The sequence below is a fragment of the Osmerus eperlanus genome, chromosome 4 (assembly GCF_963692335.1).
Source record: "Osmerus eperlanus chromosome 4, fOsmEpe2.1, whole genome shotgun sequence".
Classification (NCBI taxonomy): Eukaryota; Metazoa; Chordata; class Actinopteri; order Osmeriformes; family Osmeridae; genus Osmerus; species Osmerus eperlanus.
In genome coordinates, this window is record NC_085021.1 from 18,508,026 (window position 1) to 18,534,243 (window position 26,218).

At 46.8% G+C, this 26,218-nt stretch overlaps 1 protein-coding gene and 1 long non-coding RNA gene across 5 annotated transcripts in view; one reads left to right on the forward strand and one right to left on the reverse strand.

Annotated features, from left to right (window-relative positions):
• Positions 1–22,652, reverse strand: part of samd11 (sterile alpha motif domain containing 11) — a 44,224-nt gene extending 21,572 nt beyond the window's left edge. For 3 of the 4 annotated variants that reach the window (XM_062459895.1, XM_062459896.1, XM_062459894.1), the window contains exons 1-4: positions 21,466–22,652; positions 20,253–20,344; positions 12,188–12,363; positions 3,921–4,030 (exon numbers count right to left, since the gene is read on the reverse strand). In XM_062459895.1, coding sequence (XP_062315879.1) covers positions 3,921–4,030; positions 12,188–12,363; positions 20,253–20,344; positions 21,466–22,219 — 1,132 coding nt within the window. In that variant the 5' untranslated portion in view covers positions 22,220–22,652. Of the gene's footprint in view, positions 1–3,920; positions 4,031–12,187; positions 12,364–20,252; positions 20,345–21,190; positions 21,306–21,465 lie in introns of those variants that run through there. The other variant, XM_062459897.1, reaches the window with a different exon arrangement.
• LOC134019228 (uncharacterized) lies at positions 8,717–10,035 on the forward strand. The gene is made up of 2 exons (XR_009929986.1): positions 8,717–8,847; positions 9,032–10,035. It is a non-coding gene; the product is annotated as an uncharacterized LOC134019228 (long non-coding RNA).
• Positions 22,653–26,218: the final 3,566 nt, after the last annotated feature.

Here is a 26,218-nt window from a genome sequence, read left to right on the forward strand (position 1 = left end):
TTTGTCCCGCTGAGGGGAACGAGGGATGCAAACGAGGGATGAAAAGAAAACAGGCCCAAACAGCAGGGGGCTCCAGCCGGCACCTCAATCAACCGACGCCGAGGCGGGCGAGCGAGGGATCAGACGGAGGGAGACTAACGTCTCCTCCTGTCCGCTGTCATCCTTTCTTCCTCTTCCACCTCCTCTCCTCTTTCTCTCGCTCCTGCCTGGGAGCTGATGACAGCTCAGACAGCCAGACTTTTTAATTCCCCCTCTTATTCCGTTAATCTGTCATCTTTATCACTCGGGGTGGGGGAGGGGTTAGAGTAGCTGGGCCAGGGGAGGGAGGTGGCGGGAGGAGGAGGGGTAGACCAGGAGCGTCGGGCCCCCCCGATCAATCTCCACATTACAGCTGACAGAATGGTGCTAATAACTTATTGATCCTTCCCTGTGCGCCGAGGCTCCGGCGGCCCTGAAAGCCCACCATTGATTGGCTTACGGGCAGAGGGATGCGGGGCTGGTGTGTGTGTGGACGGGGGAGTAGAGGGGGGGGGGGGGGGGCTTCCGTTCATACTGAGAGAGGATGCGCTGCCACCGTCACCAGGGCACGCACACAGTCTCCCACGGCGCAGGACAGGAGAGGGAAGAAGGAGAGCAGGAGGAGGGGAGGACGGGAGGAGGGGAAGAGGAGAGGAGGAGATAGAGGAGCAGCAGAGGATAAAGATTAGGTAGAACGATGATTGAGGGGAGAAAATAAAGCTTGAATAACCCGATAATTCACAAAGGAGCAGAGGGATTGTGCATCAGGGAGAGTGTTTGTGTTTGTGTGTTTGTGTCTATGCGTTGGACGCTGTGTGTGTACGAGTGCGTGTAACAAACAGCCATTCCCTTTGGGGCTGGTAATACTCTATATTTAAAAGAAATACTCTCTATTAAATCATGAGAACACACACACACACAATGGTCATGTGCACTAACAAACACACCCCTCCTTCATATATCGCCCCCACCACACACACACAAAAACTCACAAACACTCAAACCCCAACCACACACACCGCCGTCTGACTTTAACTGCCTTTGGGAGTCTGAGCACAGGGAGCGGTGGAGAGGGGGAGGGAGGAAGGGAGGGAGAGAGAGAGAAAAGCGGTCCAAAAACACCTTATCCGCCTGTTAGAGTCTCTGGTCTGACCACAGAGCCACGGTTTACAGTCTCCACAGGCAGCCAGACGCTCAGCCGGCGCCCCTGCTTTCTCCCCTCCCCTCCCCTCCCCTCGCTGCTCTCTCTCCCCCCGTCTCTCCTCACCTCACCTCCCAGAGCCTCAGAGTAGCCAGGGGCCTGGGGGGTAGGGAAGGAGGGAAGAAAGGAGAGGAGATGAGGGAGGATGGTGGGAGGGAAGGAGGGAGGGAGGGAGAGGGGAGCAGGGTGGCGGGGGCAGGGAGGAGGGCGGAGAGGGAGGGTGGGAGGTAGCCCTCCTGTCTATCCCTCAGATTTAATTAACGGCCCACTCCGGCACGGAGACGGCGCAGCAGCCTGCTTCCCGTTCTTCCGACAAACACACACACACACACACACACACACACAAAGCTGGCCGCCGCCACAGTCGCCGTCTGCCCTCCCCTGATACCGGCACCACACTCATTCATCTCTCTCTCTTTCTCTCTCCCCCTCTCTCTCTCTCTCTCTCTCTCTCTCTTTCTCTCTCTCTCCCTCTCTCTCTCTCCCTCTCCCCCTCTCTCCCTCTCTCTCTCTTTCTCTCTCTCTCTCTCTCTCTCTTTCTCCCTCTCTCTCCCTCTCTCCCTCTCTCTCTCCCTCTCTCCCCTCTGTTTTTCTAAAGTTTTCTCGCACAGAATCCCTCAGTTTCTCTCTCTCTTCAGTTTTCCAGCCACATGCCAGCTGTAGAAGTTAAACATGTCGAGTGGAGAGATTTAAATCGAGAGGTTGACACTACTGAACAAACAGAAGGGGATAGAAGCTGAATGCTCGTACTCAGTACCGTCTTATCCTGACCCTAACCTAAACCTAACACAGTCACATACTCTGAATTGTCATGTTAAAATACTAAATACTTTGGCTATGACAGTAAAGTTGCATAGTTCACAAAATCCAACTTCTAGCCCTTGCCCAGCATGAATGACTGTACAACTGCCTGAATGCCATAATTAGAGCTCAACCTCAAACAAGGGGTTTTGTGAAAGGGACTCCAAGATGTCCAACCCATTGGAGTGTCCAGGATTTTCTACGACCTCACAGGTCAGCCAACAGATGTGTTAAGATGGCCCTATGGTCGTATACTCGCCCTAACCTCCCTCACCTCCCTTCACCTCTTCAGACCTGTGTGAGGGTATGTCTCCACCCGTACGTCTCTAATTTCACTGGCAGACAGAATTAGAGCCAGTGGATGATCGGATTGGACTTGTTTACAGACACGGAGCGAGCCGCTTAGCCACGCAGTCAAATCTCCCTTTAAAGCCTCAAACTGACGGATTTTGGGCCTGGCTCCCTACCGGCACCGGCCACACCGTACTCCTCCACCCCCCCCCCTCATCCCCCCCTCACCCCCTCCCAACTCCTCCTCATCCCTTTGTGTCTTCCTCCATTAAGATTACTGTTCATTTGGGGGGGGTTTTCTCAGTTGAGCTTAGCTGGCTGATTAGACAGTTTTTTTGGGGGGGGGGGAGAGAATCCAGCCCAAACACAGGGGTCTAAGTCTCTGGCTGACTGGAGCTGTTAACACTCCAGCCTAATCACCCTGGAGAGACACCCCGGCCGTCACATCCAACCGACCACCCCTCCGCCGGGGCGGTGCTGAAGCCACCGTATGGACGAGGAGGCCCCCAGACACAGGAGATCCTGGAGATACCAGGGTGAGGAGTTAGGGGGTGATTATGCCATTTGTGCAGTGTGCCACTCTGGATAATGGGATAAAAGGGGCCACGAGACCCCCCTGGGTGCTTCAGGGTTCAGGCTAGTTCAAGACGAGACCCCCTCTAATACCTCTCTGTGTGTGAGAGGCTCCTATATGTTAAACCTACTCTAGCACCCAACTCAGGACTTGTCCTGTCAAACGTCCGGAAACATTACAGAAGTTGTCAATACCTGGTTCCACTTGCTGCAAGTGAATGAGTTCCTCCGGTCATGCTATCTGAGATACATTAAATAAGTGATGTCTGAGATGAAACCAGCTCTACTGTAACCTTCTAGACACTCCTGCCAACCAGACCAGTAGGGGACCCCAGACACTCTTAATCCCTGGGTGTTGACACAACACACCTTGTCTGACCCACTGCAGGTGCTCTTGTTTTACACCTCACAGACACACTCGCCAAATGGACCATTAACACTTTGATAAAACATCTTATTGAATTACACTGTATTACACAGACACTGTTTACTGTTCATAGATATCCCACTAGAAGTATCCTGGAGAAAATCGGGTACGTTTTTGGTGGTTTGAATGAGGCTGTAAGCTTCCTGAAAAGCTTGAGCTTAACACAACACACCATGGGTCCTGTTCTCACATGAAACTGGATTAATGACAAACAAAGCTATTTATTCAGTGGTGATTTAAAACAGGTGTTTAAGATTTAAAAAACCCCAGAGTGTGACAGGAAATGGAAGAATCTAATCGACTTGAGAGCAGGACAGTGAAGAGTTAGTAATAAGATTACATTAAGTTGCCCCAATCAAACAAATTATTGCAGGGATAATGTTTGATACTTTAATCAACTATTTGATTTAAAGGGGGCGATGCTCTAATCACTGGGGGGAAAAAAAAGAAAGAAAAAAAGTAAGAAAAAGCTCATTTACACACACAGTTCATACACACATTTCCTACCTGATCCATCCTGACCTCAGACACACCACACACACACACACACGCACACAGACACACACACACACACACACACACACACAGATAGCAAGGATGGTCTCCTACCTGTGTGTCCAGTGCTGGTGCTGAGGTCGGTGGCAGGCTGGCCCTCTGGCATGCCGTGCTGTCTGGTGTGATGCAGGTTGGAGATGATCGTAGAGAGGTCACCGTCCCGACTGCATCACACACACAGGAACCAAGGGTTAGGGATCGGATCGGACACACACACACACTTGCAAACACACAACCTTGCGAGACAAACATGCACACACATAGGCAACTCCAACCACATACACACACACACAGTCACAGACCTTCTAGTCTATACATACACACAATTCTCTGTTTCAGTCTTCTAGGCAAGCTGGTATCCAAACATCCATTAGCTTCTACTCTGGCTGTGCTTATTGTCCCCAGGCTTGGAGGTGTGTAATGGACAATGACAGACTCCTGCATCAAGCACTTCTGGGTCTCATCCCTTCTCATCTAAAATCTTAAGATGCATTAATCAACACATTCAGGACTCATAAGTGGTTTATGAGCTTAAAATGTGATTATCGCTTTTTTTCTTAATCACTCCCCACAAAATCAGTTAGAAAGAAAGAAACACACCGGTCGAAAATCTACAAAGACAAGAACATCTTGGAGACGTGATTCAGTCAAAGCATGAGTTTAGGTTACGATAGAAACTCTGTGTTGTCAACCATAGCCCGTTATTGCAATGCTAAACTTTTATTTATTTCCAAAAGCACATGATCATCGCTAACCATTATTCATCTCCATGGCAAAACACAGCTAAATATCAGTACTGTTACATCACTACTAATGACACACCATCCTTTCAGCTTGCCCCACAGGACAGTTAGCTAATGCAAATAAATCTGGACGTTTGGACACTTCAGTACTGATCAAGGGTCACCCTGATCCACTAGGCACCCTGAACTGTGAGTAACATCCCTGCCTTGTCCTTCAGAGCCTGACTGGGGGATAGGTGAACAGATTAAGGCCTGGGATCTGGTTTAGTTTGACCTGCCCCGCCCCTATTGGGGCTCGCTCATTCTCCGCACGGCCCACGACAAAACTGTGTCATGTAGGTATTTTCCATTCAATCTGATTACAGCTCTGATCGCATTATGCGGCATAATGATGGAAAATAGCCGATTAGCATTTGAGAGAATATCATAGGCATACAGTACCGTAACTACCGGTACAGTCGTTGTCCTGTACAGCTGGTGACATACATGGACTAGACATTGACTGGTATGAGATGAAATGATCATTGTTCGCCTGCATGGAGTTGAAAAGTGATGTCGTCAATGAGCGTTGCCTGAAAGCTTAGCAATGTGTAGACATTCCACATACAGTGACGTGTAACTACATATTTTTAATCGTTGCTTAGTTTTCATCTACCGGCCCCGTTTTAGGGGAGCTTAACTGACGTAACTCGAACGCAAGAGTGTTCATTTTGCATTCAGGCAACAGTTTTTTCATTATGAGTTCACAGGAAGGATCTTAAGCTAGCGCCAGAAGTTTCGGGAAGCGATTGCGAAAAAGCTAGTTGCAGTGACGGGGGTCAATATGACAGGGCAGGCAGAAATGCCTGGGCTGAGATGAAGCAGATTGTTATTGTCTGCCACCACTCAGGCAACGGCGAGGCCACACTGTTTGCGGCTGCTGAATTCTGGGTTTTACAGCACCATGATTACATGCTCCAACTCGCTAATGTCAGGCTGTCGTGCTCCGAGCTGTTTTCCAAACAGATGCAGGGAATTTGTTGCGTCTGATTCTGACCATGTTTGGTTATCGGTCACTTGTCATTCAGCGGGAATCGATGAGTCAGGAGAAAAACAAGGCAAGGCTCAGTCCAAAATAGATCCGTCTGGTTACTAAGCAAAGAGAGAAGCTTTTGTACAGCTTGATGTCACACTTAAGTGACATGACATCCACAGTCATCATTGCCTTCAATTCAAATACTGCTTGTAGAAGTAGGCTACCTGTCACAGATGCATGTGAGTACTTAATATTTGTACTTACTACTGTACTACACATTTGTGATCAAATCATTTCTATTTTCCAGCTTCTTACCTTTCGTAACAGCTGAAATGTGTTTACAGACCACTAGGATTGAAGCTCTGCCCCTGTGAACTGCCCCTTGACCCCCCCCCCCCCCCCCTGAGGTCTATCACTCAAAGTGAGCACCACAAAGCCATCCTGAACTTCTCACAGGGGCTGTGCGCTATTATCCCCTGGCAGAGGATCCACTGTAAGCCGTGACGGGCAAGGACATCGTTAGCTGGGTAATTAGTGCACTTTTCCTGGGCTGTCCTGACATGGCCAGCTAATGAGGCCCGGGTCCAACTCCTCCCCCCCCCCCCCCAACCCCGCTCACTCAGCCTGGACAACCAAGGTCATAATCTGCCCCTCAATGATAGCAGACAGGGAAGGTGAGGGTGGGGTTAGGGGTGAGAGGAAAGGTAGGGGTGGAGTTGAGAGGAAAGGTAGGGGTGGGGGCCAAGGCATGGGTGAGTTTGGGTGTTTAAGACCGAGTTGCCTGACTCAGCGTTTAGTGTGGTTCAGGTTGGGGGTGGGGACTTTGAGGGGGTGAGAGGGGGGTTGGTAGCGGTAGCGCCCAGTGACAGCTTAAGAAGGACATGAGCCGCTCCTCATCAGCTAGGCGCATGCCGGAGACAATCATCATCTCATCACGGGCTCATCGCTAAACTGGTCAACACCCTCCTCACCCGCGTCCACAGGACAGACACTGTGACCCAGATACACCAACTAACTGTATTTCAGCCTCTCCAGCAGTAGTGGAGCCAGGAGAGGTTCTGGGGGGCCCCAAGGCCCCATCATTTACATGTCCTTCAACCCACATATTTCTGATTGTTTACAATTTAAAAAAATCATGAATTGTTATGATATAAAAAATAAATAATTAAGTGGCCCCCTCCTTTTAAAATGGGACCCCACCCCAAAAAAATCTGTTTACGCTACTGCTTTCCAGAAGACATGGGGAGCACCTCCTTCTGGCAGGGGGACAGTGTAGCGGTGCATGTCCCCACGGTACCACACTGTGACACTGGCAAGAGGAGCCAAGGTGCCACGGTGGGAGGTCGCGGTGTGAGCTGGCACGGGCTGGCAGCTCGGACACCCTGACGCCATGTCTGACAGGACCACAGAGGAAACCGCTGACAGACTGACAGAGGGGGGTGGGGGGGCATGAGGTGACATCACACACCAGAGAAAGAAAAAAAGAGAGAAAGAGAAAAAAGAGAAAGAAGGGGGAGAAAGAGACAGAATGCCTGAAAGACCTTGTCTGTATCTACTGTACGCTCTTTAGACCTTAACACAAAAAAAAAAAAAACACTATTCCAACTTCCAAAACTTATGAGCATAACATATTGAATAATGAAGAAATCTGCAGAGGAGGTGCTTTCCAGACAAAGGCTGCTGGTATTAAGAGACTCCTGGTACAAGCACCAGGCAGCAAGTTGCAGAGGGGGGTTCAAGCAAGCAAGGGAGTAATAAATAAATACATAAATAGATAAATAAATGAGGTTCTCGTGTTCTTGTGGGGTTTCCCAGCGGCCCCTATCATACTTAAGCTGAAGTGTGGTCGATACGGAGAAACCCAGAGAACAAAAGTAAACCTAAATAAAACATATCGTAAGTTGATCATGTTGAGGTCCGGTCTTCATTCACAGGGCCAGACAGAAGGTTTTGATTTCTTGCTCTGTATTTCCCTTGTATTATCTGTATCGTCTTAATATATTGTTCCCAATATTGCAAAACAATGTGGACATTGTTGATGTATCATTGTTCATTGTTGATGTATCTTAAACTAAGATAGGACCAGACGTCTGAGTGGCATGATGTCTGGGATTGAACATGTCTTCAGAGGCACGTGAACCTCGCCTGCTGATGTCTAATCAAGCATGCATCTTTTGGTAATAAAGTACGAAGACAGTAATATATTAAGACTTTCTTGCTAAAAGCAAACTCTTCTCTGCAATTACATTGTTACAGCTGTTGCCATGGAGAAGCCACGTGAACAAAATTAATAAGTCTTCAGAAGTTCTCTACAAAGCTCTAAAACATCCACTGACTAATTGTGCTTTAGGACAAAGCTTTTAGCAAAAACCGTCTGCTCTCAATGCTCCAGTACTGTGAGCAGGCTTCTGAAGGGTCGTTCTCAGACAAAATTCAAGACGAGATCTCAAAACAGATCAACATGAACAAATGCAACCTGTCAACAACACTGGTAATGCCATGTATTACAAAATGGAAACAGGCTTCTGTCCTCCAATTAGACTTACTCTCACCGCTACACAACACCATTACTTTGTATTGAGCGTATAACTATCCCACTACCAGGCCTGTACCTACCAGGATTGAAAAAACACATTCAGGTTTCACGCTAGCAGGCTGCTATACATGACCCCCAATGGATTCAGCTTCCAGCCTTGTGGTCTGCTCCTAATGAGGGATGGGCCAGCTCTCAACAGATGCAGAGTGTTCTGTGGAGGTGTCCATGCTAGCCGCTAAGCCTCAGCTATCACCAAAGGGAAAAGGATGGCGCTTCAGGTTGGTCTATCGCTCTCTCTTTGTGTCTCTCCAAAGTGGTTCTGGTGACAACCTCCCTCCGCCCATCACAGTCAGGTAATCTACTTAGACATTTACAATACTTAAATATTTGCCAAGTCTACTTTGATACAAAACATATACATATCTGTCTACCTAAGTAATGAATGACAGGGCAACATTTTGGCCTTGGGCTTGATTTCATTTAAAATGAGTGATAAGTTGAGTTTACCTTCTATGGGTAAAGAAAGATGCGCACTGTGCTGTTTCCTCGAAGGTGCAGCCTAAAAGACCGACGTCAGCAGGTGGACCTTATATAATCCGTGGTGGTTGCTCAGTAATTACCTAGACTCTCAGTCAGCAGTTTTAAATCAAAGCCCTGTTATCTACATCCAACTGCAACAACATTCAGGTAGGCTTCGTTTTGCCCTTGAGTAACAGACAACATACCTCGGCTACCTCCTGTTAAATATTCAGCCTTCAAGGACGAGGACGCTTACCCATGATAGGTTTCGCGCTCTGGCTAACAACGCATTGGTCTGTTCCTTGTTGTCATTCTGACTCCGATGACCCAGTCTCTGGTTATGTCTTTGCAGAGCGCAGGGAGGATGATGCGAGGCGGCTAATACAAGACAAGACCCCGTTAACTTCTGTTCCAGATGTGCCTTCAATGTGACAACCAACCATTAATCATGGGGTCTGCCTCTGCAGCTCTCCAAGCCCGGCTCCCCGAGGCCTGGGGGGGTCGCCGGGCTTGGCTGTAGCCGGGGCATGCTCTGCTACCTCCTCAGCCAAAGAAGCCAAGACGCAAGCCTCTCTACGCCCTTCTCCATGGGGTCTCACGAGCTAATCGTCCGTAAAGCCGATGGGTGGACACTAACATTAATCTGGTTACGAGATATAGAGTGGAGATCTATGATAAACTTGACAACTCCTATTCCAAGGATGACAACCTGGGGAGCGGTGAGGGCCGGACCTTAAGAACCCCGTCACAGGGATGCACCCTTAACATTACCACAACATTCACATTGGAACCTGACACAAAATACTTTAAAGGTCCCATGACATGAAATGTTCACTTTAGGAGGTTATTTAACATTAATATGAGTTCCCCTAGCCTGCCTTTTGTCCCCCAATGGCTAGAAATTTTGATAGATGTAAACCAAGCCCTGGGTATTCTTCTCTGCCTTTGAGAAAAGGAAATCTGAAACGCTCGGTTGTGAAAATGTCCCTTTTGTGACGTCACAATAGGGAAGGTTACCTCCCCCTTTCTCTGCTTTGCCCGCACAGAGAATTTGGCCCACCAATGAGAAAATGATCTACGACCGTGCGAGCGCGATATTGGTTTTTCCTCGAGACATCATGGCTTGCAAACGACCGAAGCATGGCAGTTAGCGCCGCCTCTTTCTTCCTCATAGCATTTAAAGCTACAGACACAGAAACTGCACGTCCTGAGGAAAGCTCATTGTGGGACTGCTCGTAGTGGCTGTAATTCTGCACCAAGGCTGAATTTCGGGAAAGAGACTTCAGATACAGTATTAGGGGACCACTAAGGCCTATATAAAAGCATCCAAAAACAGCATGTCATGGGATCTTTAAATTGTGCAGGGAGATATTTTATTAGAAATTTAAATTAAGCTACACTATTCTGTGTAAAAACATAAACAAACCTGTACACTTTATACTTGTCTACCAATAATCTGAAAAAAAACATTTAGACTCAGAGTGGAAATTTACAGTGGCATCCAGAAACACAAAACAAAACACTACATTCTACTCTGTAAAGTATGTTTTGGCGTTGAAAGCTAACACGAAGTTGCTGTGAGTAAGAGGGTGTGACACACTGCTATCCCCCATTCACATGGCGTGTGGAAGGACCACAGATACACACAAACACACACACACACAGCCTCCCATATTTTTCACCATCCATCGGCCAAATCCGATTGTTTCAGACCCCTCTACGACTCACTTACGAAGCCGTGGTCAATAGAAATCAGATTTCCGTGATTGGACATCCCATTATGCGCTGCGCCCAGACCCACATTCAGGGGGGGTAAAGTAGCGCGGAGACGGATGCCCGGGACAGACCGGAGCTGTGGCTCCACCGAGTCCGCCGCCTTTTAAAGGGTAAAAGCCTGACATATTAGTCATAAGTGTTCTTTAAATTCATTATCATCTTAACACGCAAGCGGCGCAAGTGTCGGGAGGGGGAGGGAAGACCCTCTTTAATGAGGTTAGAAGATCCATTTAAAGCTTCACAGTCGCTTCGCTAGCCTTCGTGTCACACGCGGGTCTCGAGACGCCGGATGGGGAAAAAAACATCCTCTTCCCTAATGAGGTTGTACAAGTGGGTTATCACCCAGCTAGCATCAACGAGAGTCTGTCTTGAAGGAGTCTGTGAGATATGTTATTGACATTTTGGACAGCCCCAAACAACAAATGATTTTGGTAAAAGTTCCTGTTTGCTGACAGAAGAAAATACAAGACGCAGAAATTAATGAAAGAAAATATGGATGTGCGAAGACAAAAAGATTTGAAAAGGTTTTATTAATTCCCAATTCTTTTGATTTCATTTCAGTTGCCAAAAAGTGGAGTATGCCATCAGAGCCTAGCAGCCCTGTCCTCATTTGAGCTCATTTGGTTCATCTTAATAGGGTGACCTTTCAACGACCTCGGCAGTGTCTGTGTGCGCCCACACGAATGTATATGCACACATCTGTTTACAACCGTTTGTCTGTGTGTGTGTTCGTGTACACAAGCTTCCTTTTGAGTGAGTGCTTTACAGTGTAAAGACGACTTAAATCTAATGTAAAGGCATAACAGCATTTACTATTTACCAATATTAGACTCATAAATAATTCCATCTAACCACTCCAGTAAAACATGTCAGCTTGGACATGTTAATAGTATTTTTTTTTATTTACACACGTAACAAAAAGATTGTAATTGTGAACACTCTGTCAAACTGCTCATTATAAATTGTATGTATTTCATTTGAGTTCCTCAGCTGCACAGTATGTCAGGATGGAGCTATAATATGTAGGAGAGCCACAACCATGATGTCCATACCCTCTTACTGCTTATCACGTGTAAAGGTTTGTAAGATATTGCGTTGGCCTACTTAACAAAAAGGCATCATAAAGCAGTTGCAAGGTTTGATACTTTTTATAATTGTGAACATATTGAATAGCAAAACAAAGTGTAAAACACCTAAGGAACAAAGGCTCCTTCAGCATCAAAAAGGCTCAAGTCTCAACTACCACTTTCCATTTCCTCTCTGTCATGCATTTCCTAAAAATGGCTTTTGTGCATGTGTGTATGTGTGTGCGTGTTAGGGGTAACCACAGATTAATTATCTAAAGCACACTGTGGCCAGTCATATGCTCCTGCACTGCGTTTAAAACGTAGGTAAAAGCCAGGTTTCTCTGACAACCATATGCATGGTCCTTAAGAATCTATTTGAGCCTCAGCAGCTCTGTGGCACTACGTCTGCATGCAATGCTTGATACAGTATCTATATTTCTTTAAGTATTATTGTAAAAAAAAATATATATATATATATCAGCTTTTCCATCCACTGTCCACCAATTTTGGTCCACCAGTTCTAGAATGTGCTGAGATTGTGCATTGCACATCAAGCAGTAGAACTTTGAACATTGCATTGGATGGGGGGAGGGGGGGGGGGGGTTTGCGATAACTTGAAAAAAAAGAGTATTATGAGCTGGCGTGGTGCAGCGTCTGGGCCTTACCTCTTTCTCATGATACTGTAGTGCAGCTCATCTTCCTGCTTGATGTGGGCATGGTCGCCACTGGTCCTGTCACTCCCCTCACTATCGTCACTGCTGAAAATGGAGGCCAGCTCCTTCTTGGGCACTCGGTTGGGCGGCAGGGGGATGGTACGCTTCTCGGCCAGGCGCCCGCGGTTCTACACAACAAGCCACATAGACAGGGGAGAAGAAAGCTCTTAGAAATATGGCTTAACTGGTAAACACTCTCGTACTAACATGCTAAGGCTAATAGGTTGCTAATATGCTAATAGCCGGGGCTAAAAAGGTTAGCGCTCGATATGAGCCACTCAACAGTACGAACCGTAACAGCTGACTGGATGTGCATTGACCACTGTAATAAGCCTCATCACTCATAGACCGAAATCAATAGCATGACAGTCACTGGGAATATGGCATACCTTCGTGGAGGAATCCTTTTAATGAGAAACATGCTACGTCCATCGTTCTAAGTAGCATTTAGCATTATGCACAGGAAATGCTCAGATTTAACACATAAAGGACATACAAAGTTTCTATATGAGTATATCAGGATCAGCTTCAAATTCACAGTTTCCATACGACCATTTATGTTCACATACATGGTTATTAAGAAGCTATAGGGTCAGGGCTCCTTGAGTCATTTGGCCACTAAGCCAGGAGAAAAAGGGATAAGAGAGGAGTGTGGCCCTCAGGGGTTTAGGGAGTGAAGCTGAGCGACCTTTAATGTGACCTGAAGAGGTCACTGCAGATTAACACAGGCCAATCAGAGACAGGGGGATGGAGGGAGAGAGAGAGAGAGAGAGAGAGAGAGAGAGAGAGAGAGAGAGAGAGAGAGAGAGAGAGAGAGAGAGAGAGAGACAGAGAGAGAGAGAGAGAGAGAGAGAGAGGGCGCAGAGAAAAATGGGGAACAGATAAAGAAAGAGGATATTTTAAAGTAATGGTATTAAATCTAAGGAGGTAATACAGAAAAGGTTAGTCACAAAATGGAAGAAACTTCACACAAGTAAGGAGACAGCAAAGCATTGTGGGTCTGTCCAGTACAGCAGAACGGACCTGTCTTTGAAACTCTCTCTCCCTCCCTCCCTCCTTCCAACTCCCACTCCCTCCCTCCGTCTCTACCCCTCTCAGCGCCTACATCTCGACTTCGCTCTCCCGGACGCCTCCAAGCCCTCCAGCTATCCCTTCCACCACACGCAACCTCTCCCTGCACCCCTCCCTCCCCGCTCCCTCATCCCTCCATCCCATGAGGGGAGGCGGCGTGAGTGGCAGGCAGGGGCAGGAGTGGGGGTGGGTGGGTGGGGGCGCCTAGCCAAGAGGCAAACAGGTGCAGCCCCTCTGGAGTCTCTCAAGTGGCAGACATTAAAAAGAGGAGGGGAAAAAAGGAGAGAAAGATGAAAACATCCCTCAGGATGGGCAGGCCACATAGTTCTACACGTTTTTTCCGACTTTTTCTTTCTAGCCTCAAAATGTTTTCTTTTTTTATTCTCCCCCCCTTTCTTCCTTCCACAGGCCGTTGAGAGTGGAGCTGGAGCTTTGTACAAGTTCTGTTCTGGCGTCTGAGAAGAGTGGATCTGCTCCTGCTGGTGTCTCTTCCTCCGAGCTCCCTTCTGCACACCGGCGTTCGGGGGCCTACAACTTTATGGGCTACTCTCACCAACTTATAGAAAGGCCTACACACACACACACACACACACACACAGGCAGACACACACTCGCAGACACAAACACCTGTCAAAAGCAGGCACACACACTAACTCACACACCCAAACGTGCACAAGCCTAGACGCACACAAACGCACACCTGTTCCCTAAGAATTCCCCTCCGGAGAGGGGATTTCACTTGGAGCATGCCGGCGGTACGGTGCGTACCGTACTAGAATAATTTGTCTACGAGCAGTGAGTGTGCCTTCATGTGTTTACAGACAACCACCCACATGGTCCTAACATACCCAGGCCTCCAGCCCTCACTGTTACACCCCCCCCCCCCCCCCACAACACCCCCGCAGCCACCACCCCACCCCTTCCCGGAAACCCCCTGTCCTGTCTTCAGTAGCACTGACGCAGAACTGGGGGTTGGCTCCCACCGCTTCCGGCAACACTTCCGCTGTACGGAGGAGGGCTCTCCAAAACAAAACATGAAACACACCCCATGGCAGCGCACGTAGGAGTGTAGAAAGAGGTGCACACACACACACACACACGCAAACTTACTGTGTGGTCAGGCTTCTTTCAGCTATGGAAAAAAGTCTCTCATAAACGTCCCACTAAAAGCACCTCTATGAATATCACCTCCTACGCCTTCTGTCTGACAGTCAGGCAGCCAAGAAATATATCTGCAGTTCACACTGACAAAAAAACACACACACACACACATACCCTTACAAGCACACCCACACTCGTACAGACACACTGACGCACGATGCCAGGCACTCTCCAGATGGGGTCCATTAGAATGACCACTTCAGTATGAGACACATGCAGAAGCCTTACCAACCTCTCCTTCCAACTGTTCAGTTCTACTGGCAGAACTCAGTCACTGCCACACAAACCGCAAGGCCACAGAGTTCCGCTAGCACACGCACATGTATGTGACGGATTCACAGTCACGCCACATGGAACAGGGATGGTATCTTCAGCTGTTCTCTAACATCTATACATGTGCTAGAATTGTTAAACATGGTCTAGAATTGTCCTTAAATCATTGAGTTTCACTGACCACCTATTGGAACAGAAAGTCTGTTTAACTATATGTAGCAGTACCAGCACACTGCCCAAACACACACATAGACTTGCACATGCGAGCATGCACCCACCTACACAAACAAAACCAATAACTTCACTTATGTGGCCTATGAATCATAGGGTATAACATTTCACACACAATAATAATCAACATAATTGCAATTTGTTGGTATGAAGCTGAAATTGGGAAAAAATAGATGAAAATAACTAGCCTCTTTAAAAAAAAAGCTTAATTTGACATAATTCTTAAAAGCTAATTATTGTAGATAACTTACTTGACCTCAAATGAGATTATTGTGTATTTTCTTTCTTTGCATTATTTTCTGAAAGGTGCAGTGCCGCGCTGCTGATTCTAACCAGCACACGCACACGCACTCACACACAAACACCCATACAAACACACTGACACACACAAACACACACACACACACACACACTCACACACACACACACTCACACACACACAAACACACTCACACACACACACACTCACACACACACACACAGCGGTAGCCGCCCCTGACATTCCTGCAGCTGCGGCGCTCTCTCTCTCGCTCGCTCTCTCTCGCACGCGCCCCCCCAGCGATCTCCCTGGGGGACGGATGCCTAATGAGTCACGCGCCTGTCTGCCGTTACCTCTCAGCATGTGTGTGTGTGTGTGTGTGCACGGAGGCAGGATGGCGGGCCGACTTGGCGCGAGCACTAGGGGAAAGGGGGAGGGGGAGTCAGGAGACGACAACAGGGGAGGAGGGGAGGGACGGGGGTATGAGGGGGAGGCGGATGGAGAAAAAAAAAAAAATGTCTGCCGTTACCCCAGTCACATAAGACTACTGGACCAAAAGGCCAAAACAAACAGCTGCTGTGCTGAGTGTTTGCGTGGTCCACGGCACCACGCAGTACAAATATACTTCTTGTTTGCTCTCACCTTCACTAACTGTGACTCACCCAGGAAGCCTTCCTGACATCTCTGTAGATTAGGAGCACCGCTGCACTTCGGAAGTCTGTCATCAGCAAATGTCAAATCATACTACCATAGCAACAAGGACGGAATAACAAACGTTTTAAATACTAATTATAATGCACATGCCTTCTTGTTTCCGGGTCAGATTTTTAAGGATGTCGAACGGTCATAATTATTGTTAATTTTACACATAAAAACACTTGTATTTACAGTGATGTAGTCTTGGGGTGGGGGTGGCGATGTACACAAAGGCATGAAAACACTTGTCTTTTCATAATCAGAGAGAGAGAGAGAGAGAGAGAGAGAGAGAGAGAGAGAGAGAGAGAGAGAGAGAGAGAGAGAGAGAGACAGAGAGAGAGAGAGAGAGAGAGAGAGAGAGAGAGAGAGAGAGAGAGAGAGAGAGAGAGAGAGAGAAGGAAAAAGAGAGAGAGAGAGAAAAAGAGAGAGAGAAAAAGAGAGCGAGAGAAAGAGAAAATGTGAGAAAGCACTGTGGGAAGGATAGGCACGCTACCAACCGACCCCCCTCACCCCCCCACTCCCCTCTCGGCCCACACATCTCTCACACACAAACACACACACACACACACGCAGCCATGGTCCCCACGCGCTGAGCTGAGCGGGCGGTTGCAGCCCAGTGGAGCGGCGCGGGAGGGATGTGGGGGGAGTTTAGGGGGGCGAGAGACGGCGAGATGGGGTGGGGGGGTTGGGGATTTTGGAACGGCGCTGGGAGGTCAGTGGCTGTGCAGCCAAGGGTGCCACAGTGTCTCTCTCTCCCTATTTTCCTCTCTCTCTCTCTCTCTCTCTCTCTCTCTCTCTCTCTCTCTCAGCCTCTTTTGCGCTCTCCCACTCTTTTCCTGTCTATCTCCCTTCCCTTCCGTCTCCTTCTCTGTCTCCGTCGCTCTCTATCGGCGTGTGTTTGGTTAGGCCCGCCAGGCCAGCCGTGAGAGAGTTTAATGGACAGGTAACGACTCTGCCATTCTCTCCCCTGACAAAAACAGGGGAAGGGAACGACAGGTGATAGAGGGAGGGCGAGAAGAAGCCAAGTCCAAGTTTGAGTTTGCGTAATAAGGTTTCCTTGGGTCATACAGTGGGAGTTTTGTGGGGAGTTTTTAAACCCACAAAACACAACGACAGAGCACAAAATTCTCTTTTAAATAGTGCAGTTTGCCTCATTCCCACAGCTACTACTAAAGTGTTGAGACTCTAGTTGAGCCAGCTTTATCAGTGAGGCGGCATGGAGTGAGGAAGTGATCTCTCCACTATCAGCCAGGGTCAGTCAGACACACACACATGGCCAGCCGTTTCCACTAATACCTCAGCTGGCTTCGTCATGACCAGCTGCAAACACCCGATAGACCAACACCTTCCCCCTCCCCCGCAATCCCTCTGCACCCACAAACATAAACACCTAATCACAATGCGCACAAACACAACTTATCTTTCACATGCAACTACACACACACACACACAGACACACACACACAATCTTTCATAAGGTGGTCAGCGACGTATTGAGTGCAGGCTAGCAGCTAATAGCTAATCTGCGGGATTAATTGCAGATTTTTATGCTAAATTATTCATAGGGTAGGGAGAGAGAAATAGAAAGACGAAAGAGAGAGAGAAAGAAAGAAAGAAAGAAAGAAAGAGAGAGAACTACTGTACTGTGGTCAATCCTGCCAATAAGTTGTACTTAAAGTATTGATCCCCATCACTGAGACCCCTGGTGAACAAGCAGATCCTCAGGGACACTCTTACACTAATACAGCCAATTCACCAAGACACACACCCACAACTTTCACATGCTACCAGGCCAACCACTGATCTTGTGGTTGCCATGGTAGCCCAGCCTTGGCGCCACTTCAGGGACACACACATACACACACACACACACACACACACACACACACACACACACAGTGAGCCGACAGAATGGGTCTTCACATGGCCACTTCTCACCATCTACCCAATACAGTATATGACAACTGGTTCCTGCCCAGACTTGAACTGTTCATGCAAAACAGGATTATGACCCAAGAAAGTCACTCCCCATGTGTATAATGGCTACTGCTCCAACAAAGTATAGCTCCAACTGACAACCAAACGAAATATCAGGACTTTTCTTATTGTAGTGTGTTAAATAATTTTACACTCCATTGCACTTTATAACCAAATATAGAAAAATGTCATTATGAAAATGTCACAAGTAAGCCATAACTAATAGAATAATAATGCGGCCCCACAACCCCCACCCCCCTCTTCCGTAGCAGTGTGTTGTAATCTAGGGCCGAGGGGGAGCCCCTGATTGGAGGAGGTCTTTTACGAGGAGGAGAGTGTAATTTCCTCCCGGCCTGTGCCGCTTCCGCTGGAATAACAGAGAGGAGGAAGGGCGGTTCTCCTGGGAGCAGCCAGCCAGCCAGCAAGTCAACCAGCCAGCCAGCCAGTCTGCCAGCCAGCCAGCAAGTCAACCAGCCAGCCAGCCAGCCAGTCAACCAGCCAGCCAGCCAGTCTGCCAGCCAGCCAGCCAGCAAGTCAACCAGCCAGCCAGCAAGTCAATCAGCCAGCCAGCCAGTCTGCCAGCCAGCCAGCAAGTCAACCAGCCAGCCAGCAAGTCAACCAGCCAGCCAGCCAGCCAGCAAGTCTGCCAGCTCAGCCTAACCCAGCCTGGCCGGCTTAAACACAAACACACACACAGAACCACTCGTACAAGTACACACAAATGTATTCATAAAAGCAAACACGCACATGCAAATGTACACATGCTCAAACATACACAGGCTTAAAGACACACAAATATGCGGCTTCTCATTAGACAATGACCATGCCAGGAACACGACTCGACTGCTTCAAATTGAAGCCGAGAACCAGAAATGTCCTTCTTCGAGTTCTGTCGTGATGACATGCTAAATGACATTCTGCGCAACCTCATCTACTCATAAATTCTGTTTGACGTAAACATGAGGAATCTAAACACGTGACGTTACACACGGAATGAACACTGCCTAGAAATCATCAGCAGCACGGCACAGCTTCACAGCAACACAGCCAAAACAACTCAGACAAGCTCTCGGTTCTCTGCTAAGCCTAACTGTGCGTCTTCTACAGCTACAATGGATGTCTTCTTTTTCACTATGTAGGCGTGTTTAACATTGTTAAGTGGTATCTGTGGTGGTCTGGAGGGGTGGGCTGTGTCCTCAGGGTGTCACCTGAAGATACAATATTGAGCTACTGAATGGAAGAAAGGATTTACAACTGTTCCCAAAGTCGGAAATATGAATAGGGCCTCACTCACACGACAACAACAATTCTAGTTTTTTCCAACTTTTTTTTGGTGAAGCCGTGAATTTGTGATATCCACTCTGAATCTCCTTCCTCTGCACCTGACCTCAGGCGGCAGGCTCTATCCCCATTTCTGGCTGTGAATAACGTCACCAGTTTACCTGTATCATTCAAACACCTCCGGCTTATCTAAACCGCCTTTGCCTTGCGTGCCTCACACACAATAATCAGCAGTAGCCATGCTCAGTAGCTCCCTAAGCCTCTTACACCCTTCCCTCAAGATTAGCACTTGGGAGCGACGACAGATGCGCTCCGTAGCGATAAAACACACACACATACACACACACCACCGCTCGCACCTGCGTGGACAGATTTGGTGATGGTGAGCCAGAGCTGTGCTTCAAGTGGGCGCATGTAAATAGTAGGGCCACGCCTGGCTTGCCTCTGAGGCGGGCATGGGGATGTTGGCACAGCTAAGAGGGCACCACATGGCAAACAGTGACCGGTTAAACAACCAACAATAGAAACAAGAGCTTGAAGAGGCCAGAGGGGCCTAACTGGTCAACCATTCACATTACTCATTAACTTTGTCTAGAACACCGATTCCTTCTCTTCTTGAATGTTTAAGCAGGTGTTCATACTACTTATGGCAAATTGAGTTGTTGAAAAAAACATACATTCATTTGATCACTATGGTTAATTGCATCAAGGGAATATGGTTGGCCTCATCTATTCTAGGCTGATCCAACTGATGTTTCACACAGCAGACACACACACATACACACATATATATATATAGACACACACACACACAAACCATGACTTCATCCAAAAAATAACCACCTTGCACTTTGTCGAACAGATATGTTTGACTTGATGTTAGCCCTCAAGCTAACCAAATATTCTCCATTTACTACAAATTATTCTACTATGTAGACTTAAAATTACACACATTTTATATATGAACAAACTGAAAATCCAACAATTTCAAATAGTAGATGAGACAAAAAGACCAATACTAGTGAAAACCAAGAAAGACTTAGAAAGGTGATGGAACTGTTGTCTTACCACTGGAGACGATATTCGACACCCAGGGCAATCACAGATGGGAGGATGTACCTGTAAGATTCCTTTGGACATAAGAGTCTTCAAACTTTTTCCTGAGAGAAAAAAGAAGAGAAGAAATTATGTTATTAATGTACATTAGCCTATGCTCTACTGTTTGTACTGTGACATGGAATTAGGAATACAAGCAACAATAGGCTTTATCCATTTGCATCTGGTATTAAGCAATTTTCAATACAAAATCACCCTAAAATACTTGGAGAATTAAACATGATGTACAATCAATTTTCAGATTGTCTGCCTGCTGACTATAGTAGTATCAGCTCCTATACCCAACATGTACCAATCAATGGAGTGTAGCCCCTCTACAGCCCTGTGGTTGGGTCGACAGTTAGGGTCCTGTAACCTCTCTGTACAGTCAGTGTCAGATATGAAAAGATGTATTGGTTTTGACCTGTGGGGTACGTGACACCCTCCCCAACAAACAACGTGGCAGTTAAATGACTAAACCCGGGGTGGTGGGTGGGGTGGGATTTCAAAAATAAGATGCTTAATTACCCAAAAGCAGTGTGTCATTACATTCATCACATTCACTGTATCAAACTATCTATCTATCTATCCTATATAAATAACCGATAGATTATATCAAGGCAATAACTATTACATCAATGACAAAAAAAAAGTCAACTTTCTTCCTTATTTTAGTTAAAACCTTAAACAACTCATTCAAAATAGCAGAACATAATCTTCTGACCGTAGACAAAGTGCAAAAGTGCTATGTTACATATCGCACCGTTCCGTTCAGTCGAGGAGTAACACCCATACTGCATGCTGTGTTGCTCAACATAATAATTCGCCTTACAACTCAAATGTCGTATATTTCATTAGGCTACCATTTAATGTTTAGGGCTAAACCACACTAAATGTATAATGTTCTTCACCTTAGTCCACGTGCACGACTCCCGACGCCCAGTTTTGATGATAGTCGCTGCCATAAACTGTGTGTCGCTGCTTCTAGATACTGCGCCGTTTCTCATCTCTCTACTTACGCACTGGTGTAATGTAATGCTGAGTAACCCTTTCACTACAAAACCCCGAACTAACACATGGCACTCCGTTTAACAAACAATGTATAAAGTCTTAATTAAGGCATCCGTCTCACAATTGCCACGCCATATTTAACTCACTTACTCGCGAGAAGATTTGCAGTGCTTACCTTTGTGTCTAATACTTCGCTTCCAATCTTTGGCAGTCTCCCTTCCACTGACAAACTGGAACTCATTGGGGGTGAGCCACTCGCCCCGGTATTTGATTGAGGGTCCCTTACTACCTTGGCACAGTTTGTTAATGTAAAGCAAAGCCTTGTTCTCTCCACACTCCACTTCGATGCATGGTTCCCCGTTGTCAAAAAACGGTTGAAAGTCGGGGATGGAGGAGAACCTCTCCAACATTAAGTCGTCCGGGTGATGGTGTAGGTGCTGGTGATGCAGCGCCGAGTCGTGGAGCCCCAAGTACGCACGATGATGGGCGAAAATATGGTCGTACGGCGGTGGATGAGGGGTCACAACGGGGATAGCGGTGGCATTTAAAGGGGCCAGGTATTCGGACTGATTGAAGGCAGCCAATGCCATATCGTCCCCATCCAGTCTCTCCTTTTTGATGGCCGGCATGTTACTGGAAGCCAAGTGCCGGTAACAAGTGATTAGCAGCTCGTCCGACCCAACTTGTGTGTCCTCTTTTCGGAGTTGGTCAATCCCAGACTTGAAGACGCGCCACTTTGTTTTACGCAGGGCTCCCGTGTCGCTTTGTGACAGCGGTCCGTTGAAGTTCCCCGACAGATTGCCATTCACTAGTTTCCAGCTCTCAGTAGCCACGCTCTCCGCCAGCCTCGCAGCTACACTCGCATGACGGATCTCCCCGCGCTCCTGCCCACTACATTTAATCGGACTCGTTCTGCTAATGCCAGACATGTTCGGCAGACCTGAGCAGCGTAAACATTGTTCCCTTCAAAGATCAGCCCGCTGTCTGTCTTTTTAATTGAATCTATTAAAACATGATCATATTTTCCTTCATTTCTTTTAAATGATACTTTTCATGCGCTTTGCGAATTGCGCAATATAATTATAGCCTAATCTTTTGAAGAATGAACAACTTTCTAGACTCACAATTTACAATCTACTGCCAAGATAAGCAAAGTGGTAGCCAGTAGCCTACTATATATTTGTCACATATATAGCCTATTTATAATAAACGAAAATATCCGGGCCGCATAATAACATTTACTGTTTTTAAAAAATCGTTCCAAAAAGGTCTATTTGTGTAAAATACAGCAAATTAATGGGGCTTTTGAAATAGTTGTTTTTAACCCTGTGTATATCGTTAAAGTCACGCTGAAGTTCATAGACCCAGACCAAACAAGATTTGCACTCTCCGCCGCTTCTCAACTTGGCCCATTTAAACAGCGGAGGCTTTGCGAGCGCGAAAATTGGAAGGGGGGTTCTCGACGGACGTCGTTATTGCGTAAGCCAGAAATTGTCACATCTTTTGACTGATAGTTTGATATATCTTTAAAGCATATATATACTTTTGTGTTTATATCTCATCTGTCATAGCCAACCCTCCAGGCAATCTAATGCAAAAAAATATAAACCTTCACCAAGCAACTGTTTAGTGTAAACATTAATGCCTGTAAACAATGTGGCTAGACATCCTTGAATAAAATATGACTCACAATCCTTCAAAATACGATTTTAAATCCATCCTGCAAAATAACATACAACATGACAAAGACTGTGCAGCTCCACAGTAAGTACGCTTTGAGTGGATCGTGGACATAGGCCTGCATGTGGTTCTGTACACTGCTGCTGACTGATCTTCTGGGCCTCAGGAACCTCTGACCTGAGGCCTGTCTGACCCCATCAGAGCAGCACCACCCAGGTGGGTCCTCCAACACATGGAATACCCATTGAGGAGAAGAGGTGGGGCCCCAACACTGGACGGCGGAGGTCTATAAATCAGGCCAGGCGGCCTCTGTCCCTCACAGGAAGGAAGCACAGCACAGGGGGACATGAGGAGAGCCAAAAAAACAGGAACCAGGTACATAGCTTGTTTTTACGGGTCAATGGCATTTGAGCATTTTTAAGTAAAAATATCAATATTGCAAAAAAATAAAATTTTGTTTAGACCTGTATATTGTCAACTTCCTTGTGTGCCTTACATCAACTATCAGGAAATAAGCTATCACAGAGAATGATTACTGACTCAAAGGTTACACACACAACAGCCATACAATCTTTACTACCTTGTTAGTCAAGGATAAATACATAAAAGACTAAGAAAATACACTTTTTATATTCTTCAGGGTTTTGAGAAAGGGTAGAGCAATAGAAAGAGTTATTCTTGCTATGTAAAATAACTGTCAGGACAAACAATCAGTCTGGATACTTGATACACAATCAAACACCCTTGCAGACACTATTCTGGGCCCCAGTTACAGTAAACATATTATAGAGCAAAATAACACTGAGCAGGCAATGTTGTCACATCTCCTTAGTTAAATATGACACAATATTTGAAGAGTAAACTAGACAATAATATTATAATTATATACTGTAACACCTTCTGACAGAGGAAACTACCGAGGTCAAATTAACTTATAGTGATGTAACATTTACAGTAGATAGAAATGTCCTATTCTATTTCACTGGAATCCCACCCACTGAACTAAACAGGAACCCCTCTGTGGAAAAGTGTGGTGTGTGTGTGGGTGCTTGGGTGCACCTCTGGGAGAGCCCTGGTGAAACAGTGCATCACTGTCGCCAAGGGGACGGCCCTGCCTACACATCCTTCTTGGTGTGACTCACGACCTCCATACTTCCATCCATGTGTACCTCCTCTTCTTTGTCTATTTCACTCAAGGTATAGATACTCCAACACCTTTCATTAGTTCTTCCTCATACATCCACCCATTCTTGTCAAAAGTATCTATCAGACACCCATATAGCGAGACCTGATTTGCTGATGCCTAACGACAACATCTGATCATCCGCAGTGCAGTTTACCATGGCTGCAGCCTGGTCACAAGGTAGGAGGTGAAAGTAAAACTTCAAAAAGAACGTCTAAAACCTTGACCGAGAGCAGAAGCCAGAATACTGTTTCTAGCTTTTTATAGTTTTTCCTGTCTGGAACGCACCCTAATTTATCGCTACTTTTATCATATTATACATTACATTATTAATATCCTCTCCATGCTTTTTAACAAAAGGTCTCGTTCACCATAAGCAAAATAATATCATATAATTTAATACAAATAGCAAACATGGCCTATGTATGATCCGATTAGGCAGGTTTCAAGAGCTTTTTTAGATTGATTAGGTTTACGTTGTTGTTTTATGTGTTGTATAGCCTATGCATTAATAACTAGCCATTGACAGAACTGGGAGTTTTTTTCTTCCACTTTTAGTCGACCATAGAGAATCCCCTTAATGACTCCCCCGCCTCCGCGCCGTTGTTGGCAGCGGCCCCGGAGCCGCAGCACTGCCGGCGGGGGAGAGAGGTAATAAATAACCCGGGGAGAGGAGCGGAGACCGCCGGGCGGTGCACAGTCTGACCTGACAAATACTCACTGGAAAACCATCAGAGAGCGGGAGCCCACCCCTAGCGCTTGGAGCCAGCCTTTCAGACATGAGCAGCAATATATATAGGCCTGCCCCTGCCGGAAAAAAACGGCGTCTCCCTCCCATTGATGTCCAGGCACCATCAGAGACACGGTGGGAGTAATTAACGATTTAGAGAAAGGTTATAATTTCTTGGTTGAAATCTCAGTTTTCTGTAAAAACTAGCAAAAAACGTAGGCTACAGGCTTTCGGTCTGATAAAAGGCAGCATATTCTGCTTTCAGGCAAGGGTCCCCAAAAGTGGGTTTTGGGCAATGGTGAAAATATTTCTGGGTGTGGTAGTAGTAGGCTGTAGGACGAATTTTTGAATTCATGAAGAATGAATTCAAAGGTCAAAGCCGGATGTTTCTACTGAAATTATGTGGCACTCTGAAATAGTCAAGAATTATAGGAACAAAAAGGTTTTGTATCCTATTAAACTGTCAAAGTTCACCAAGAAAGCGTTTACAGTTGTCTCAGCGCAAGCGGCGGATGCACTGTAACATTAGACCCAGAGAGTCTCGTTGGGTTTATGTTGTCGTGCCGGCGCCTTTCGCCTCCCTTGGCGGATATGTGGGGTCAGGCGGCTGTCTGTGATCCCACACAGCGGCTCTTCCACGTGGGATTTATTTCCTCGCTGGACGGGCAGGCAGGCGGCCCATGAGGATACTCGTTTTAGCCCAGTGTCTGTAGCTGTCAACGCCGGCAGAGGCGAGCGGACACCTGACCCCACATATCCTCCCTAAACACTCCCCTTCCCTGTACCCTGTAGCCCACCCCGTCACACACACGCGCGCGCACACACACACACACACAATCAACAGCGAAGGCTGCACACTAGCCTACACCAGAATCCTCACAATAGCCTGCTTCCTTTCCTTTGAAGTGTTTTGTTAAGGCTACATGCTCTCGTGATTAGGGGGTCAGATGAATGAGCGGTTAGAGAAGCGGGCTATGAATCAGAAGGTTTCTGGTTCAATTCCCGGCCGTGCCAAAAATGGCGTTGTGTCTTTGGGCAAGGCACTTCACCCGACTTGCCTCGGGGGGATGTCCCTGTACTTACTGTAAGTCGCTCTGGATAAGAGCGTCTGCTAAATGACTACATGTAAATGTGATATTAGTATCTGGAATTCCATTGATAATCAACTACAAAAAGCTTTATCCTTCACCAACCAGGCACCTGGCATGAGATGGTCTTCCTCTCCTACCGGCCATGTTAATAATTTGTGCAGTAAAAGATAGCGTGCCTCTCTGAGTTTGTGGGAGTTATTGGCACAATATTCCGCACCATATTTGTGCGAGGCAGTGATAGGAA